A 19,461-nucleotide genomic window follows, 5' to 3' on the forward strand; every position below is an offset into this window, starting at 1 on the left:
TTTGAGTCAACATTTCAGAAAGTTGGGATATTTCACATGCAAATTCTAGGATTCTTGGAACCACCCGGCGATCCTGGGCTTGCCTCCCTGTGCCCCAACAATCAGCTGGTGCCAAGCGGTGGGTGCCTCTTTAGATGGGACCTGGGCAGAGTAGCCCCACATTAGCTGAGCGCATAGAGGGAATCAGACTTCCTGGGTCCTCACTCCCAGGTCAGCTGCTTGCTAAGCTGTGTTACCTTGGGCAAGCTACTGACCTCTCGATGCCTCAGTTTTCCTCATCCGTTCAGTGGGGATGAAGTGACGCTCTTCTTCTAGTGATGCTGTGAGTCTAACAGCAAAGATGTTTAAAAGAGGCTGGTTCAGTGTCAGTGCTGTGTTTGTTGCTTTTGTTTTTGTTTTTTGTTTTTTATTTTTCTTTTTTTGGAGAGGGGCTTGGGTGAGGGGCTCTACCTGAGCCTACTTGGCACCCCCTCCTCACCCCACCCCTGTCTGCCCTGCGCATGCAGATGTCTCTCGCTGAGGCTCCCATTTCGGTCCCTATAGCAGAACCAGTGAGGAAAGGACTTATCCTGTGGGACCGATGGGCAAAGGGAGAAGTGGATGATTTGAAGAATAAGGGAGAAAGAGAACCATCAGACTTGGCAGCTGAGGGAAAGGGAAAGTCCAGGATTCCTGGGTTTCGAGCTTAGGTAACCAGCAGCAACAGTGATGAGCGAAGGTGGAGAACAGAAATGCCATTGACCCAGGTGGAAAATACAGCAGGAGGAGCAGTTCCGAGAGGGAAGATGAAGGCAACTCCAGTTTGGATCATTTCTCTTATGTGCCTTGGGCTGGACACCCTGGGTTGTCCTCCTGCTGCCCTGCAGGGCCCAGTAGGTCTGCCTCCCCCTATTCCCCCTGAGTGCCTCCGGGACCTATTTTCCTTTCCTCTCCCCGTCCCTTACTCAGCTGCAGCCTCGCAGGCCTCCTTGCTGGTCCTCACGCTAGTTGGGGCCCGGCCTCAGGGCCTTTGCACCCGTTTCTCCACCCTCTGCACTGAGAGAATGGACCCTTGTCTCCTTTGAGTTTTGCTCCCATGTTGGCGAAGTGGACTTCCCAAGCCGCCCTATTTAAAACTTCACTGCCCTCCCAACTGCCCCCCTCTCCTCGTCTATAGCATTTACTCTTCATGTTTGTCTGGCTCACCCACAAAATCACAGTCACCATGAAGATGGTGAGTGTTTCCCCACTCCTGTGTCCCCAGTGCCTAGAGGGGTAGCCGGCATATCGTACGTGTTCAATAAATGTTGGTCGAATGACCGAATGACCAGAAGCTGCATCTACCTTCTTTCCTGGCTCGGTCTCACCCTTAGCAATTTTTCTGTTCCCACGAACCCACCTGCAGTGAGGATTACCTGTCTGCACGTACGATTCCAAAGAGCAGCCCACTGCTGATGGACAGCGGCCCTGCCTTCGTCTCTTAGCTCGCAGCAAAGCTGCCAACAGCATCCTGGTGCATCTTGCTCATGGCTATTAGGTTCGATTCTTGACAGGGCAACATTTGGGGCAAGAGTTTATGTGCATTTAGAATACTGATTGTTCATATCTAGTTTTTCCTCCTAAAGGTGGTGGCAATTTCTGCTGCCACCGATAGTGCGCGAGTGTCCCCTGCCCCACGCTTGCCAACAATGGGGACTTTCCATCTAATATTTGCCACTTGACAAGGGAAATGGTATCGTGGTATAATTTGCATGGCTCTAGTAAAAAAGTGAGATACGGCATCTTTTCCATCATGCGGCTTCTTGCCAAGATTTTGAGTCTGTCCTCGGGGATAGGTGGACATTGTTTAACAAACCCTCCGGGGGGCCCTCAGTCACCCTGCCACTGGATCAGAAAGAGCTGAGACAGACCCAGAACACCACACGCACTTACATACATCTAAATCTTCTCAAGCTATGACTATTTTATCAGCCCCTTCCCCATTCAAATGCAGGCAAGAACACTGTCTCCTTAAATTTGAAACATTTTTGAGTTCTTCTCGTGATGGCAATAGGATATTGGATCTTGTTTTCTTAATTGCAAACTATTAGCGGTGTTGGAAGCTTCTAGAAGGAAAACTTTAAGAAGCGGTGCAAGGTCTAGTCTGACAATAATTTGACCTCGTTCACAGAATTCACCTACAGGCTCAGAGTTTAAGAACTGCTGATCTGAGTGGACCACATCCCACCTAGGCCCTCTCCGTCCCCAGCCCAGCCGGCCCACCCCCCATGAGAGCAGGTGTGCCCCCAAAAGAAAGAAAGGAGAGGGAGAGAGAGGAGAGCAAGAGAGATGGCGTGTCTGTAAGAAAAGTCAGTATATTTATGGTTTGCTTTATAAAAGTTACTATAATACAATGGTACATAGTATTGAATTCACAAAAATATGAACAAATATTTACAGCAAGACACACCCACAAACGGAAACACTTCTCTTCAAAACAAGTTACACACGGGTGGTAGAGCCTATATGCACAAACATCCCTAAAACATATGGGTTCTCTTCTTTTCAGGAGGAGGAAAGCAGGGAAGGAGACAAGGGGGAAAAAAAAAAAAAGCAGAAACCCTCCACTCTTCAAAAGCAAAGATTTGTTCAATGAAAATGAAGTCATTGAAAGAAAAATGAGCAAACGCATTTCCGGACATGGCAAACCATTTCGGGGGTGGGGTGGGGGTTTCTGGGGACGGGGAGGGCCCGGCCCCTCGCCCGTTGGGCGAGGTGAGGCCAGGGTGAGGGCTAAGGCTGGCCCCGGACCCGGTTTCCCCCATCCCCCCTCCGCTTCCTTTGTGGGGAGAGGGGACAGAATGGAGACAGCCCCTTGGGGGCTGCACGAGTAACTTAAATCAGCCGTCTCTACAAACTACACATTTCCTCATTGAAAAATAAATATTTCCTCGGTTGCACAATTAGGCAGAAAACCGCAAACGGAAGAGAAGGTCACCGCTATGCCCAGGTCCCCTCTCTGTGTCTTAATGCCACTGATTTCATCGGCCTTGAAACCAGAGGGCACAGTCTCAAACAGAGAGGGCGTGGGGTGAAGAAATTAAAAAAAAACCTGAAAACCAACGACAAATAAAAGAGAAAAATAACAATTCTTTGTACAGAATTTACATGATAACAAGCTTGACACAAGCTGAGATACCAGAGGCCAGGGCCCGCATCCGCGGGGTGGGGGCGGCCCCACCGGGAGCTGTCCCGTCTTGGTGAGGATGACTCCTGGTCACGACAGTCACTTTCCATAAGTTATTTACACGCCTGCTCTGTTTTCTGGGGTGCGGGGGACTTGCGCGTGCGTTTGTGTGTGTGTGTGTGTGTGGTTTTTTGGAAGTACAAAGAAATGAGCAAAAAAAGTCTTCCCACGTGTTTCTACAAGAAACAATGTTCCCGAGAAAAAGTCCTTTATGATGGCCTATACATACAGAAGTGGGCTCTGAACTTCAAAAACCTATTTCTCCCTTCGTTTTGATATTATACACGCACAAGGAAAAAAATCCATAGAAATAAGCCCTGAAGAGGATGATGGCAAGGGGGTAAAAAGGGTTAAAAAAACGGTCAGATTTAGATCTGAGTTTTAAAATCTTTTCCAAGATTTTCCTTTCTCTGGGAGAAATAATCTCACTCTGAAAATAAATATGCTCTCAACTTCTTGGATCAGGGGGCTGCCGGCAGGCCGAGTTGGGGTGCGGGCTGGGGGTGAGCAGGTGAAGCTTATAAACAAGAAATGCCACGTGCACGCGAGGTCAGACGCCGTGGTGGCCAGAGGGGGGCGCTGCCTGCCCTAGGGGCCCCTCCTTACCAGTGAAGGTGAGGGCGGCAGAGAGTGGACACGACCCCTCCCAGTCCTCGTTGCTGGCATTCGAATGAGAAAGTAAACATTGAACCCAAGATTTTGGAGGTGGCAGGGTGCGGGGTGGTAGGGAGAGCCCAGAGGGGGACTTCTCGCCTGGGACCCGCTTGGCTCCACCAGGGCCTGCACGGGAGACGGCACGCCCAGGCCGCTTGGGAAGGGACAGACTTGGGGAGGGGGGTCTTCTCCTCACTGAGTCCGCCAGCAGAGAGGGGGGCCTAGCATAGTGTTCTGAGGTCAGAGCCGCCTGGCCTGATCCCCCTTCTCTTCAGCACCTGGCCCAGTGCCCTGGTTGGGGGCCGGATCCAGAACATGGGCCCATGCACCGTCAAGCTGAGGCCTCCGCAGCCCCCACCGAGGGCCCTCGCTCTCTGATTCTGCCTTCACATTTCAATGGTTAAAATGTCTTTTCTTATGACGAGAAAAAAAAAAGAGAGAAGACAAAACAACATAGCAGCATTCGTGGAAAGAGACTGATGATGACGACGGGACAGAGACAGGACAGATGGAGGAGGGGCAGCGGGACAGCGACACACAGACAGAGGGCGTTCATGCTGGAGGTGAACACAAACCCTCCAGGGAGCATTTTTAGAAACCATGAGACATGGGCTGACAGACAGAGAAGCCCTTTCCCACTGAGGGGCTGGAGCCACGGGGGTCCTGGGGGTAGTGTTGGGGCGCCAGGCCCTGACATGGCCACTGGGTAGAGGACAGCACCTGAAATGGGGGTGGGAGGTGGGGCCAGGCCCTGGGCCGTGGAGTCCACGGCCAGGAGTCCCTGGTGGTGGCCGACATCCGACTGGGCGCCAGGCCTAGTTGAGGGTCCCCCGGCAGTTCTCGGAGCCACAGAGGCAGGGGATCTTGACGTCCTCGATGGGGAACTTGTAGTCATAGGTGATCTCCTCGTTGACGCTGATGTGCTGCTTCGAGTAGATGACGATCTTCTTCTGCGACTCCACCGTGATCACCTTGGCGTAGCAGTTGGGCTGTGGGCAACATGGGAGGGGAGGGTGAGCCGATGACCCAGCCCCGCCACGGCCCCCAAACTGAGCCCCACGCTCAAGGCCTTGCCTGCTTGCCACATAACCTCCATGCCACTGCCACGTGGGTGACAAGGACCCCTTGACTCTGATATTAAATAAGAATGATGATAGTAATCGATTATTTCCCAGGGCTTTGATTTCCATTTACACCTCAGGTGACTCCTAAATTTGTATTTCTAGCCCAGGCCGCATTTCTGTGCTCCAGAGGAGGGTCAGCAAGCTGCCCCGCCCCCTCTCCACAAATAAAGTTTTATTGGCACGTAGCCACACCCATCATTTACATTTGGTCGGGGCTCCTTTCTTTATTTGCCAACAGATGGTCTGGCCCACAAAGCCAAAAACACTGTCTACAGAAAAGCTTTACTGGCCCTGCTCCAGATCTGGCAACCCTACCACTGCCCAGCGTTTGCCTTGGCAGCTCCAGGAGACATCTTTGACGCAATAATCTCAAACCTCAGCTCTGAGGTACAGCTGCACCAGGTCCCCAGGACTCCAGGCCTCCGCCTCCCACGTGCCCTGCGCCAAGGCCAGATCCAGCCACCGCCATACCCAGCTGGTTGTCTCTGAGGCCTTCTCGATTTTACCCCCTGCCTTCCACCGGCTGCCACCAGCCATGCCCAGACTGTGGTGGCTCCCACTGCCTCTTGTCCTCAGGGAAAACCCACTTCTGACTCTGAGGCCAGGGAGATCTTCCCAGAGGGAGGGCAGACCCTGTCACCGAGGGCTCGAAACTTTCCAGTGGCCTACCTTGGCTTTAAGAAACTCCTCTGCCTGCCTACAAGGCTGAGTGGCCTGGCCACTCCAACCCTGCCAGCCTCATGCTGTCACCCACCCGCTTGCCCCCTACGCCATGGCATAGCTCCCCCACCCCCGCCCCACGTGCTCTCCTTCCCCCACCCTCACCCTCTGAACTGGACACTCACCCCACTCACTCCCTCACCTGGAGATTCCCTCATCCCTTAGATCTCACAGGAGAGTGACAGGAAAGTCCCTACTCTCCGGACAATGATCACGGAGAGCAGGGACCGAGAGCTCGCTGTGTCAGCACATGCATGGGGCCGGCTTTGGAGGGCCCATCCAGTCCTCCAGACACCCTGCAGGAGCCGTGTTGTCACTCCCGTCTTACGGGTTAGGAAACTGAGGCACCAAGACATCCAGTGAGAAGCCCAGGCCCTCACTAAGAAGCAACGCCAAGACCGGAAGCCAGAGCTGGGGCACTCACCCAGGACCAGCCTGCCCCCCGCTGGAGCTCCCCACATGTCTTTAGCATGAGTCACCCTTACCAACGCCCCAACAGGCGTGTGCCACCCACTACGATCACCGTCCGCCACATGTGGCTATTCCAGTTTAAACTAACGAAAGTTAAAAGAAAAACTCAGCTCCTCAGTCACACTAGCCACGTCCCAGTGGTCAACACGAGGCATAGCGAGCGTCGCGTCTGCAGAGGACAGCGGTGCCCAGGCCGGGAGCCCGACCAGCGGGGAGCTCGCGATCGCCCAGGGCCACTGCCTGAGCACCGCAGTCCCGCTGCGCCCATTTCATGGGCAGAGGAGCAGGGCGCTGTGGACAAGGCCTTGCACCCCGCCCGGGTCCCCCGGGGCTTGGTGAGTGGCCCGCGCTGGTCCGCGGCCCGGGCCAGGCACTCACGTTGCAGCTGTGGTTAATGAAGCGCGCGAAGTTGCCGCACTTGGTGGCGTCGATGATGGTGTCGTGGTCCACCCGGAACATGTAACTGCTGCCGATGCCCTCGTCCTCGTAGCGCTTCTCCCGCATGTCCGCGATCACCTGCCGGGAAGACGCCTTAGTCCGGGCTGGGCCGCGGCGGCTCCGCGCCGACGCCCGGCCGCCGGGCAGTGCCTACCTGGCGGATGTTCTGGCCCACGTACTCGATGACCATCTCGTCGGCCGCGATGGGCTCCATGGCGAACAGGCCCCAGTCGTGAATGTGGCTCTTGCAGAATTTGAGCTTTTTCTTCCGGAACTTGGGGCGGGAAGGAGAGGAGGGGTGAGACCCTGGTCTCAGGCTCCGCGGCCACCCTGGTCGCCCTGGGGTGGGGGTGGGGGTGGGACGCGGCCTCACCTTGAGCTGGTTGAACTTGAGCAGGTCGCTGTCACAGCTGCCAGTGAAGGAGGACAGCAGGCGGCGCTGCTCGGAGCGCCGCTCGGAGCCGGCGCGGGTGGAGGCGTGCGGCTGCGCGGGGATGCTCATGCCCTGCGGGCGGGCGCGGCGTCAGGGGCCAGGCGCGGCGCGACCCACCGACCGCTGTGCCTGCGGCTCCCTCACAGCCCTGGCGACCTCGCCCTACGCTCTGGGTCCCTGTGGCCCCAACTTCTTCGCTCTGGTCTTATCTGTGCCTGTCCTGTCCCCAGGTGTCACCTCCCTTTCCCACCAGTATCTGGCCGTGCTCGAGCTCCTCCAGTCTTGAAGAAAACGACATAACTTAACCTTTACTCTCGCTGTCTTTTCCCTCCTCGGCTTCTCGGACGGAAGATGGTGGGTGTCCATCCGCCCTGAGCCTTGTGACCCTCGCCAGGGCCCCTCTGTCCTCTCCAGTTCGAAATCACAGCTCCTTCCTTGACACCCTGGCACCCCTTCCTTCTCTTGGCCTCCCTCGTCCTCCCCGCCCAGCCCTTAGTGCTCAGAGCTGCACCCCTCCCCAAACGGGCTCTCCCTGCATGAGCTTGTCCTTGCTGTGACCTTCGAGCAACATCTCCATCCCGATACCTAAATTTAGGTCCCTAGACCGGAAGTCCCCTTCCCGACATTGAGACTGTACTCATGTATCTAACCGCCTGGCAGCTGCCACCTTCCTTCCCACTTCAGTACCTGGCATCCAGGTACCCAGTCCCCCAAGCCAGACCCACCCAATTCCCTTGTCTCCTACACCCACCCAGGCCCCGGTCCCATCCATTCGACCCTCCTAACAGTCCTGATTCAAGCACATCTCCTCTTTCCTCATAGTCGTCCAACTCCAAGTATGTCTGGCCCACATACCCGCAGCCTGGCATGGAAACTGCAGCGGCTACATGGCTCCCCACTGGACCCCTGCGGTCAACTCCCTACACCGCCGCCAGGACAAGTTTTGAAATTCACAGACTGAACCATGTCACCCTCACCCCCTCTTTCAAATCCCTCCTGTGGCTTGCTGTCACACACAGGACACAAACGTGACCTCGTCACCACAGTCGTCCAACCACAGCCTCTGGGGCCTGATGACCTTTCTCTGGCCACAACCGGCCTTTGCTCTCTCGCGCCACCAAGCTCTGTCCTCCCTGCCTCAGGCCCTGCTGGATTTAGGGAACCCCTCTCGGCTTTAACATTTTATTGAAGTCCTTTCCTGCTTCTTCGTGGTCTCTCCCAGTTATCCACATGGCTCATTTCTTTACTTCGTTCAGGTCTGGCTCAAATGTCACCTCCTCTGACTGGCTCTGACTCTCCAACCCGTAACCTCCTCTCCCGTTTTCTCCATAGTATTTCCTCCACCTGGCAGTCTACGTTTATTTGTTCATTTGATGATCTCTTATCCCTCACTAAAATGTAAGCTCCATGAAGAAAACAAGTGTTTTGTTCACTGCTGTAGCCCCAGAAGAGCACTTGAAATACAGCACATGCTCAGCAAATACTTGCCTAATTTAAAAAAGAAATGAATGGACCCTCTGGAAATGCAACTCAACTCTGCTCACGTCCCCTTTCTAAAACCCTTTGGAGGCTCTCCACTGCCCACCACCCACCTCACCTGAGCACCCAGGTAAGTAACCTCCGTGTGCCTGCCCCTCTGGCTCCACAACCTCTACACCTGCCTGCACCCCCTCCAGGAGGACGTCCACCTCCTGCCCAGGCCAGGAGGCTCCGGCACATGCACGCGCCGGGTGGCAGTACCTGGGTGTCTGCCGGGGGCTCATCCGTGCTGGCGCGGCTGCTGTTGAGGTATCTGAGCTTGTCCTTCTTATCGATGGTGTAGAAGCCCTCGCTGCGGGCACAGCCCGTCACGTGCTCACGGATGCCATCATCCCGTTTCTTTTTCTTAGCTGAAGAGAGGCTGGTGGGTGGGTGTGGGTCAAGGGCCACTTGGACACTGATGGCAAGCCCTTCCTGGTCACTCAGGAGACCCGTCCCACCAGCCCAGCCTCTCCACCCTCAGACCAGTCTCTAAGAGGCTACAACATCCAGCTTCACTGCCCACACCCACGCCACCGACTGCACAGACAGCCGGAACTGTCGGGGTGCCTAGTCGCATGGCCCTGGGTGTGCTTCTTATCCACTTTCTGCAAGCTGGAGTAATAATGATGCCTCCTGAATGATTACATATACTTAGGGCACTTAGCAGAGTTCCTGTCATAAAGTAAGTGCTTAATACGTCTGTCTAGTACAGGAATGATGAGGGCTCCAACCTCAAAATGCTGTAAATACAATTGACTATGACGACTGCATCATGGTCAGGAGCCCCGATTTGCCTGGGTTAAAATCTCAGCTCTGCTACTTCGTATGTGACTTTGGGCAGGTCGCTGAACTTTTCTGAGCCTTGGTTTCTACATATGTAAAATAGGAATAATAGCCCAATCGCGCTGGGCTGTTGAGAAGGTTAAATTAGGTTGATAAGGGCCCAGGAAGAGCAGGCCCTCGGTCAGTCTCTGCCACCATCACGTCGTCATGTTTGGCCCTGAGACCTGCTAACCATCTAACTCTGGGGGTGAGATGGCCTGGCACAGAGGACGTGTTTTAAGTGCCAGTGATAATTCCGTACAGAGCCCGGCCAGGGCCGACACAGACATTGCTCCATAGGTGACCGTGGCTCAGGCTATTGCCTTCAGGGGTATCGTGGGAGTCGGGGCCCAGAGACATGGTGAGGATCCCTGTGCGCTAGGAGGTGTGGGCCCCCGCCCCGTCCGGCAGGATATAGGGGTGGTAGACCCAGAGCGTGTCATTGAGCCAGTCCATGCCATTGTCCTGCTGCAGCAGCCGCTCGTAAGTGACACACAGGAAGCGGATGTCCTCCTCGTCAATGCCGCCATTCCAGATGTCATACAGGATGGTCATCTCCTCAAACTCTGTCCGGGACCGGAAGAGGGGCTGTGGTGGCGAGCGCTCCGGCGAGGGCGAGGCCGGCAGGTCCTCGTGGCGCTTCTTGGGTGGCCGACGCCAGGAACCCCGCACCTTGGCCAGGTCCATGAACTCCTCGGTGACTTCGTCACGTCCGCGGGGGCCTGGGGGGATGGCCTCAGAGGGCCACTGGTTCTCCAGCTCCTTAAAGGGCAGCTTGGTGAGCTCGACAGGTGGTGGAGGTGGGGGCCGGAGGGCTGGGGCAAAGAGGGGAGAGCTGGGATCCCTGTGTTCCTGGAAAGTCCAGGCCCGGGGGGAGTGGGTGCTGGGAAGACAGGGGCTGTGGCTGGCCCAGCACAAGGCAGGGTTCCCTCCTGCCGGACCAAGGGCCCAAAGGAGGAAACATGGCGGGATCGGCGGCCGCTTCCTCTTGATGGGGAGAGCAGGCCAGAGGAGCGGGCAGCAGGGTGGCAGCTGGGTGGGGGATCTGGGCCCAGGAAGGGCAGGGGCAGGGGAAGGGGCAAGGGCAGAGGGAGTGGCAGGCCTGTCTCCAGGAGCACGGGGGAGGACAGGGGGCCAGGCCGCTCATCGTGCCGGCCAGCTGGGAGCGGGCAGACAGGCAGAAGCAGGGGCCCGCCAGGCTCGGGAAAGGTGGGTGTGAAGCTAAAGTCCCGGCCAGGTGTCCTCGGGAGGCCCCCGCTGCTCAGGCTGGGGGACTGGGACGGGTAGGAGAAGGGGCTGCCGGGCACCTGCGGGGAGCTCAGTGACAGGCCACTGCTGGCCCCTGACAGCCGGGGCTCGCCGCTTGGGGTAGCCGGCACGGTCTCCGTGCTCTGCGACTTGGCCAGGCTGCCACAGAGGCCTGGAGTACGAGGGGGCTGGTCCTCGGGGGGAGGTTCCAGAGGGACGGGTGGATGTGAGAGGTCTGGGGTCTCAGGCTCTGGTGGTGGGCTGGGTGGCCGGGGCGGCCGAGGGGGCGGCAATGGCGGCTGCAGGGGTAAGGAGAGCAGCGCAGGGGGCTTGGGCTTCGCTTCTAGGTCCTCCCCTGCAGAGGTGGGTGAAAACCAGGCCATTACTGTTTGATTTAAACGCCTCTCAGTGCCCTATTTATGCTGCCCTACTATGCACTTGATACCTGACTGACTCACAGCCCCGAGTCCCCAAGGTTCTGAGTATGATAACTGTTATCCTCCATCTAAACCACTCGACGACTGCTCAGCATCCAGCCCAGGTCAGGTACACAGTAGGTACCTAATAAATGCTGGTGAAGTAAATCAAAGATGGAGGCATGGTTGCAAGCCCTTGACACTGTATCCTTAGAAAAGTGTTCCTGTGAACAGGGAGCTTCCTGTGGACCAAGAAAATGGGCTCTGCTGTCAAATAAAATCCAGCAAGTCTCTTTTCTGCAGGACTTGTCAGAGCCTTTAACTTTTTATCCTAGCATTTATCCCCACTGTCATATAATACATTTTCTAACTTATCTGCTGTTATCTGTCACTCTGCCCTAGAATGTAAGCTCAGTATCTAGAGCAGGAGTATTATACGAGGGATGCAATAAAGGCTTACTAAATACTTGTGATAATATTTAAAAACCTGTGGTTTTGTAGCTAAATAACAGAATGAAACAAAATACAACAGGTTTTTTCCTTTAAGTACTTATTAGAGGTACAAAGTAACCATACGTAGCTATGCAAGTTTAAACTAATTAAAATTAAGCAACATTCCAAATTCAGTTCCACAGTGCTACTTACCACATTTCAAATACTCTTAGTGACATTGTGTCAAGTAGCTAGGGTATTGGGAGGGGCAGATAGCGAACACGTCTATCACTGCAGAAAGTTCTACAGGACAGCGGTGTTACAGACTTTAGCATGTGCCCTGTGAAGCTCTATCGAGAGGGTGGAGGGTATAACGTCCACAGCCCCTCTCACTTGGCCCAGCACCCCAAGGCCTCCCCTGCCTGCCTGTCCTGCCTGTCACTAAAACGACCATGCACAGCTGTCGCCCTTTTGGGGAGCACCTCATGGGATGAATGGTCCAAGGACTAACGCACGGGGAAATGCTGGCCCTGAGGAGTGGTCCCCTCTGGGGACAGCGCCGGTGCAGGCTACGTGCCGGCACATCGTGTGTCCTCTGACTCCCTCCGACACGACCTCAGGGGAAGGCCCTACCCGTCGATCCCATCTTACAGACGAGAAAACCGAGGCTTGGGAAGCTTACGTGATTTACCTAGAGGAGCCTGGGCCCCTTCTGACAGTTCACCCCACCTCCATCCCACCGCTCTCCTGGGGCTGCAGGTGTTACCTGGGGTGGGCTCCGGGGATGGCGCCGGCCGGGCCTCCATCTCTCTCACAGGGGGCTCTGGAGACAGCGACCTGGCCCCTTCCTGGTTCAGGCCTGGCTCCTCGGGGGGCTCTTTGCAGCCATCCATCTCTTCCACGCTCACAGGCAGGGAGGGCTCTTCTGGCATGGGGGTCTGCTCCTTAGGGGCTTCGTCCTCGGCTTCGACATCCACCTCCTCTTCCGTGCGCAAGGACTCCACCACAGGGGCCCTCGTGGCCACATCCTCCTCAAAGCCCTCGTCGGGAGCAGCGGGAGCCATGCTCTCATCTGTGGCTGCCTCCTCCTCCTCCTCTGCCTCCTCCGCCTCCTCCCCTGTCGGCTGCTCCTCTTCGTCCTCCGAGGATGAGGATGAGGACAAGGACTCGGAGCTTGATTCGAACTCCGAAGACTCAGAACTCTCACTGGAGGAGGCGGCTCCAGCCTTGGAGGTAGCGATGCTCGCTGTCTCCTCTGGGCGGGGGACACGGGCAGGGCCCTCTCACTATTTGTTGTGCCTCAACCAGGTGCTTCACCAAAGGGCTCAAACGGGTGACACCTGGTCTGAACACGGCCCTCAGATGTGTGTGTGTACGAACTAGTGATAATTTTTAAAAATTGAGGTAAAATCCACATAACAGGAAACTTAAGCATTTTAAAGCAGACGATTCAGTGGTATTTTGTATACTCACAACGTGTACGACCACTGCCTCTGTCTCGTTCCAAAATAGCTCTGAGCTCAAGAAGAAACTCGTCCCCTTTAGCTCTTATCACTCTGTTCCCACACCCGCCAGCCCCCAGCAACCGTCCATCTGCTTTCTGGCTCTGGGGATTGACCTGTTCTGCACATTTCTTATAAATGGGATCATACGGTATCTCGAATGTGTGTTTTACTGAGTTCACATTTCGAAGGCAAGAAATTTTGCCCAGCAAGTCTTGGTGACTGTCACTCAGGCTCTGCCCTCTGTGGAGGGACCCTGGGCCGGGCCAGGGGCCACGGTCCGCCCCACTCACCTCCGTCTGAGTCCCCTTCTTCCTTCTCGCTCGCCTCCGACAGGGCCGAGTCTTCGTTGTCATTCTCAGACTCGTCCAAGCCGTCGCTGTCATCCTCATCATCATCCTGGGGGAAAGGGGCGGATGGGTGAGCCACAGGGTCCCCCTCGCCTGGCCCGGCCTCCCCTCCAGGCTTCCCCAACCCGAATGGCACCTTATCCGACGTGGACGAGGTCGAAGAGGAGGAGACTTGGCTCCTGGGGCCTTCGTCCTCGTCCTCGTCCTCCCCCTCCCCCTCCGTGCTTTCCCGATCCTCCTTGTCAGAGGCCGAGGACGAAGGTGAGGTCGTTGAGGACCCCGAGGAGGAGGACGCCGAGGACGATGAGGACACTGACAACGACTCCTTCTCATCCTCCTCCCCGCCACTGTCCAGCTCCAGTGGCCGAGCTGGCCGTCGCCGCACGCCCACGCCCTTGGGGTCCCGCTTGGCAAGCTCGCCGGGGGCATCTGCCATGTCCCGGTCCCGCTCACGCTCAGACTCTGTGGGGAGGAAGGGTGTGAGAGCTGGGCTGGGGGACACGGGAGGAGGAGACCACAGCACCCAGTGGGTGGGGGGGATGCAAACCTTCATCCTCCTCATCCACAGAAGTCGAGGGCCGCAGCCGCTTCTGGTCTCCAGATGAGGCTGTGTCCGGCGGCTCCTTCCTCTTGACCTTGAAGGAGGGCAGGCGGATGGCCCCACGCAGCCCGATGCCCAGGCCCAGGCCCTCGTAGCCCAGGCCCTCACCCTTGCCCCATGACTCCAGTAGGCATGAGGCGATTCTGTCCTTGGGCTTTGGCCGGTCCTCATCCTTGTGCTCACCCGACTTCACCGGGGTCAGCGAGGCCTGGGGTGAAAGAGAGGAGGGGACAGTCACCACAGTTACAGTGCTGCCAGCGACCCCATTGGGTGGCTAACCCTGAGCAGCTTGCCTTCTTCAAATAGTGACAGCCTCAGGGTAACTGGCCACTTCCTTCCCTAGAAGCTGGCCACACTCTATCCCCACCACTCAGGACGCTCCCAGTGCTCTCTGCCTCCCTGAACCTCGATTTCCTCAGCCACCGAGTGGACGACCACTGCCACCTACGGCAGGACAGTGGCTTTCTTACTTCGGAGATCAGAATCCACAGACACACACCGCCAAGTGGACATCCGGATCACTGACATCACGTTTCACAGAACGACATTCACGCTTTCCTACTTTGGAGGTCTGGGCAGCAGTTTCCAGTAACTGCCTTGGGAGACGAGAGGGTGCCGGGCTGGGCTCCTGCCCACCCACCTTAGCCATCCGCTCCTTCTTGTCCCACCACTCGTCGAAGGCCCGGAAGGCCACCACCTCCACCATCTTGCGGTTCAGGTCACGCTTCATGATGGCCTTGAGCTCCTTGAGCACCACCAGCAGGACGCCATCCACAGTGGCTTTGTGTGGGTCCTCCTGGCGTGGCATGTAGCCTGGTGGCGGCACTGATGGGTCAAATTTGGGCAGGGGTGGCCAGGGCTGCCCACGGCCTGGGCCGGTGTTGCTCAGGGAGAAGGGGCCCCGGTAGGGTGGCAGGTTGACAAACTGCAGCCCAGCTGAGGCCGCCGCAGCCGCAGCCGCCATGAAGGGCGGGTAGGGGCAAGCGCCCTGGCCCGTCATCAGACGGCTCAGCATCTGTGTTTGCATTTGGAAGGACATAGGCATGCCACCCCACTGGCCACCCAGCACGTGGCTCATGTCCACCTGCATCACAGGAAACAGTCCTGGGGGGAAGGGCGGCAGAGGCGGCAGGATGGGTGGGGTGGGATTGTTGGTGGCTGGCAGGGAGACACCCGGTCACAGATGGAGTGCAAGGCAGGGGGGGGGTGGTGGAAGCGGAGTGGGAGTGTACAGCAGAGGCGGGGGGGCATGAGGAAACTCCATTTGTGGTGGGGGGAGGAGGTGGTGAAGTGAGGGGGCATCGGTGCAGAGGAAGCCAGGGGGTGGGGGCAGCGGCAGGTTTGGGGCCAGCACGGAGGGGGCTGCCACAGCCGCTGTCCCTGGGGCCACCACCATAGGCTTGGGGCAGTCGGCACTCGTGATGGGGGCCGAGGGCATCTCGTCATCTGAGATCTCCATGTCCTCGCCAGAGGACTGCTGGGCCTGTGGGGAGAGCAGGGAGAGAGGAGACGGGGTGAGCCTGGCAGGCCGAGTCCGCCCCCAGAGCCCCCTCTGACCACCAGAAAGCTGGAGAAGAAGCCTTTTGCAAGACTAGTGAGCGACATGAATTCTGCCGTTCCAATCCTGGTCCCCTCCCTTCCCAGCCATGTGGCCTTAGCAAGTCACTTAACCTCTCTAAGCCTCAGTTTCCCCATTTGCATAATGGGAATTATAGTACCTGCCTCAAGTGGTTATCATGAGGATTCATCCAGTCATTCAACAAACATTTACTCAGCACCTGCTGTGTGCCAGGCAACATAGCGGTGAACAAGAGACAAAATTCTTGCTCTCATGGAGCTGAACTTCTAGAGGGAAGAGGCAGAGGGTAACCCGGATGAAGAGGTGAAATATAGAGTCTGTTGTGGAGAAAAAGAGCCGGGAAGGGAGACGCGGTGTGAAGAAAACAGATTCTGTTTCAATTCGTATTCAGAGAAGACAATATTAATAATTAACACCTCTGTCCTTCCTATGGGCCAAGCACCTTTCTAAGCACTTTACCTACAGTGACTCAGTTAATCCTCAGAAGAACCCTACAGAGTCGGTCTGTTACCTCCATGCTTACTGACGAGGAAATTGGAACACAGAGAGCTTAAGTAACTTGCCCAAGGCCACACAGCCAGTAAGAGACACAGCCAGGATTTGAACCAGGAAGTGGATCCCCAGATTACGCTCCCGGTCTGCCTGCTGTCCTCACTGTGACAGAGAGAGCCCCGTGGAGCAGGCGACATTTGAGCAGGGGGGTTAGCAGTACTCAGCGTGTATGACAGGAAGTGTGCTTTGTTTCTCCTTAATCATTTTCCCCTGGTCTCGTGACTGAACACTTAGCATGGGCCAGTGGGAGGCTGAGCCTCATTTCTTATCTGCAGTGTAACCTCGCAAGGTGGGGCTCTACTTCGGGCCCTCTTAACAGGTGAGGAAATACTCAGAGAGTCTAAAGCCATTGGCCCAAATGGCACAGCCAGTCAGAAACAGGGTTGGGACGGAAGCCCAAGATGCCTGCCAAGTGCAGAGGCTGTTGTCGGAATCCAGGGACATGGTACCAGGTGAAAAGGGGAGGAGTCAAAGATGACCCCAGTTCTAAAGCAGACAATCACACTGGGACACAGGGCTGTGGGCAGCTGGATGCACGGGCCTGGAGATGGAGAGCGGCACTGGGGTCCGCATGCTGGAGGCGGAGCGAGAGGGCAAGCAGGGGTGAGGAGAAAAGGGTCGGGCCACTCTCAGGATCTTGTGTCAGGACTAGAGGCCGAGAAGGTGCCCTGGATGAACTTGGCTGAGGAGACAGCCTTCATAAGCCGTAAGAGACAGAGAGTGCATCTGAAGGCTGAGGGAGCAGAGTCTGTGCAGGCTCTAAGGTCAGAGGTCAGCCTACAGGTAAGGGAGGCCCCAAAGGGAAATGGGGGTGGGGCAAGGAGAAGAGGAACACAAAACTTATAACAACAGCAGGAAGCTCTGGATTTTGCTAGGTCACCTCTTCTCTCTTTCTCTCCGCCCCACCCACCCTTCTCTCCCTCCTTCCCCACTTCTCAGAGTCCCCACGCACGTGATGAGGGAAGGGCTGGCAGGCTTAGCCTGGTACTCAAGAACAGCGCCCAGATCAGCCCTGGACAGCGCCCAGCGAGGCAAGTGCAGTACACAAAGGGTTAAACCGGCCACGCGGCCAGCCAATCACCAGCAGAGCCGGTCTTTGCTCCAACCCTCCGCCTGCCCCTCCTTCAGCGCCTCGGGGCGCCGGGGGTGGGAACCGAAGGGAACTAACTGAACGCCTAGGAGCGCCTAGCGCCGGAGCTGTGCCTGGAGCGTCCCTTGTGACACCTCACTTAAACTGAGACAGTATGAGACAGGTGCATTCACCGTCCCATTTCATAGACAACGAAACTGAGACTCAGAGAGGGAAAGTATCTTCCCCAAGGTCACATAACCAGTGAGTGACGGAGCTGGGACTCAAGGCTCAAGGACTGAAGCCTGCCTTTTAACCAGTCTCTGTGAAGACAGGGGATCTGACCCGTCCCCTTCATACCCCGGCGGGCTGGCCCGCGCTGCTCGCCAGTCTGGGCTGGGACTTCCTCCCGGTTCAGTCCGGAGGAGCCCGGGTGCTGCTTTCCACGCTGCCAGCAGGGGGCTCCCGAGGGCCAGCCTGGAGGTGATCAGTACGCCTGGGCTTCCCTGTGCTAAGGTCCTGGGGAATCCTGGACCCCAGCTTTCCTGGCCTCAGTTTCCCCTTCCGTAAAGTGACACAGTGGGAGAGCCCGATTCCTCCAACTACTCTGTGCTTCCCAGCCCCTGGACCAGGCTGTCAACATGGTAGGCATCCCCTAAACTCAGGCGGCCAGAGGGAGGGAAGGAAGAACGGAGGATGGCAGGGCCCGCAGCCCCCCACCTCTGCACACCTGTTGACTCCCCCTATCTGGACCCCTTGGCCCCTGAGGCCACTTCCCCAGAACCGCCTGGGGGCCCCCTGGAGCCCCAGCCACCTGTGGTCCCTTCCCGGGCGGGCCAAGGTCTTTTCTGTTCCTCCCTGAGGCAGCCAAACCTGCCTAATCAAAGGGCCTGGGAGGGGCGACCCTCCTCCCTGCTCTCCACAGGGGCAAAGAGCTCTGTGTGAGCTCCTGGCTGCTCATGCCCACCGGGCCCACGAGTTCCAGCACAGGTCTCCAGGAGGGCCAGGGCAGGTGCCTGGCCCAGGAAGGTGGGGGAGCAGAGCCAAGGAAGGTGACTTAATCTCCCCCCAGCCCCGAAGAACTGGTACACAGCACCCCGCACCCCAACTTTGAGGCTGGAGGTTTGGGCATTGAGACCCCAGGTGAGAATCTAAAGAGAAGAAAGCTAGAGGGTGGGAAATTTTGCCTCCTGCTGGCTGTGGGCCTCCCCCAGGGCTAGCCCTTAACTCCTTCGCTCCTGGAGCCAGGGAGAGCAGAGGGAGATTTCACCATGGTCTCCCGTCCCTTCAGAAGGGATCGGGTTCTGGGAGACAGTACCGTGGAGCTACCACCCGGCCTAGCCCAGCAGAGTGCTCTGGATAACCCCTCTCTTCATTTTGCCTGAGCCTCAGGACCAGCCCTGATCATCCCCAAGCTGCCCAACAGAGAAGGGGGCCCAAAACCATCAACACAATGTATACGCGCTGCAGTCTCAGCAAACTCCTACCAAAGAAGTTCAAGTCAGAATCACTGCCTAAGTTTTGACTTCCCATACCTAACAAGAGCAACAGAACTAAGCTGTTTTTCTTCTCTCCATGGCTGCTAGGGAGCTCAGAGCCAAGCCAGTTGCTCAATCACAGCCTGGGGCTTTCTGTGTCCTCTTTATTCTCTACATGTTGAGGTGTTATTTTGGTTGCTCTAGCCCTGCTGCTTCTATGTCTTCAGCTAGTATTCCTAAGGGGGTGACGTGCCAAAGGGGGAAAGAGGGAGACACGAGACAGACAGAGCCAATCCCAGACAGAGATGGACAAACATGGCGGTACCTCATCCATCTTCTCTGAGGTTGGGGTCCTGTCTCCAGCCAGGTCCGAGGCCACCTCAGTTGTCTGGCCCAGAAGACTGGCAGGGTCCGGGGGACCCGGTTCTGGGGGGGGCCGGGGCCCCAGGCCCAGGTCAAGCTCATCGTCCTCGTCCGAGTCAGGCAGCGGCGTGGGGCTGATGTCCTCCAGGCCGGTGCTGGAGGGGCGCGATGAGGGAGGTGTGGGACCGCGAAAGCCTGGCTGGGAGTTACTGCCGAAGGGGGCCAGCGGGGAGAGCTGGGAGGAGGAGGAGGAGATGGGGCTGCCCTCCAGCTGCAGCTCCGTGTCCGAGTCCTGCTCGCGGAGGAAGGGCAGCTTGGTGCGCTGCTCCTTCAGCAGCATCTCGATGCGCGAGTCCAGGCTGTCATGGGGCTTCTCCAGCCCTGCCGGCGACGACTCCAGCGTTGGCGTGCCTGGACTGTCGCAGAGCTCGGGGCTCCAGCCAAAGGTCGGCCGGCCACCCAGCTCCATGCTGTTGGCATCGG

General features: G+C 57.1%; 1 protein-coding gene across 1 annotated transcript in view; it reads right to left on the bottom strand.

Moving 5' to 3' along the window:
- Nucleotides 1-2,315: 2,315 nt before the first annotated feature.
- Nucleotides 2,316-19,461, bottom strand: part of SETD1B (SET domain containing 1B, histone lysine methyltransferase) — a 22,973-nt gene continuing 5,827 nt past the window's right edge. The window contains 14 exon segments of the mRNA XM_039879377.1: nucleotides 2,316-4,848; nucleotides 6,553-6,690; nucleotides 6,767-6,886; nucleotides 6,986-7,117; nucleotides 8,786-8,952; nucleotides 9,805-10,286; nucleotides 10,288-10,446; nucleotides 10,448-10,991; nucleotides 12,251-12,739; nucleotides 13,280-13,385; nucleotides 13,473-13,798; nucleotides 13,884-14,145; nucleotides 14,578-15,420; nucleotides 18,941-19,461. The exon segment at nucleotides 18,941-19,461 is cut by the window's right edge and continues 742 nt beyond it. Of these exon segments, the coding sequence (XP_039735311.1) occupies nucleotides 4,675-4,848; nucleotides 6,553-6,690; nucleotides 6,767-6,886; nucleotides 6,986-7,117; nucleotides 8,786-8,952; nucleotides 9,805-10,286; nucleotides 10,288-10,446; nucleotides 10,448-10,991; nucleotides 12,251-12,739; nucleotides 13,280-13,385; nucleotides 13,473-13,798; nucleotides 13,884-14,145; nucleotides 14,578-15,420; nucleotides 18,941-19,461 (4,463 nt within the window). The 3' untranslated portion in view covers nucleotides 2,316-4,674.

Source organism: Pteropus medius, unplaced genomic scaffold (assembly GCF_902729225.1).
Source record: "Pteropus medius unplaced genomic scaffold, Ma_sr-lr_union100, whole genome shotgun sequence".
NCBI classification, from domain to species: domain Eukaryota; kingdom Metazoa; phylum Chordata; class Mammalia; order Chiroptera; family Pteropodidae; genus Pteropus; species Pteropus medius.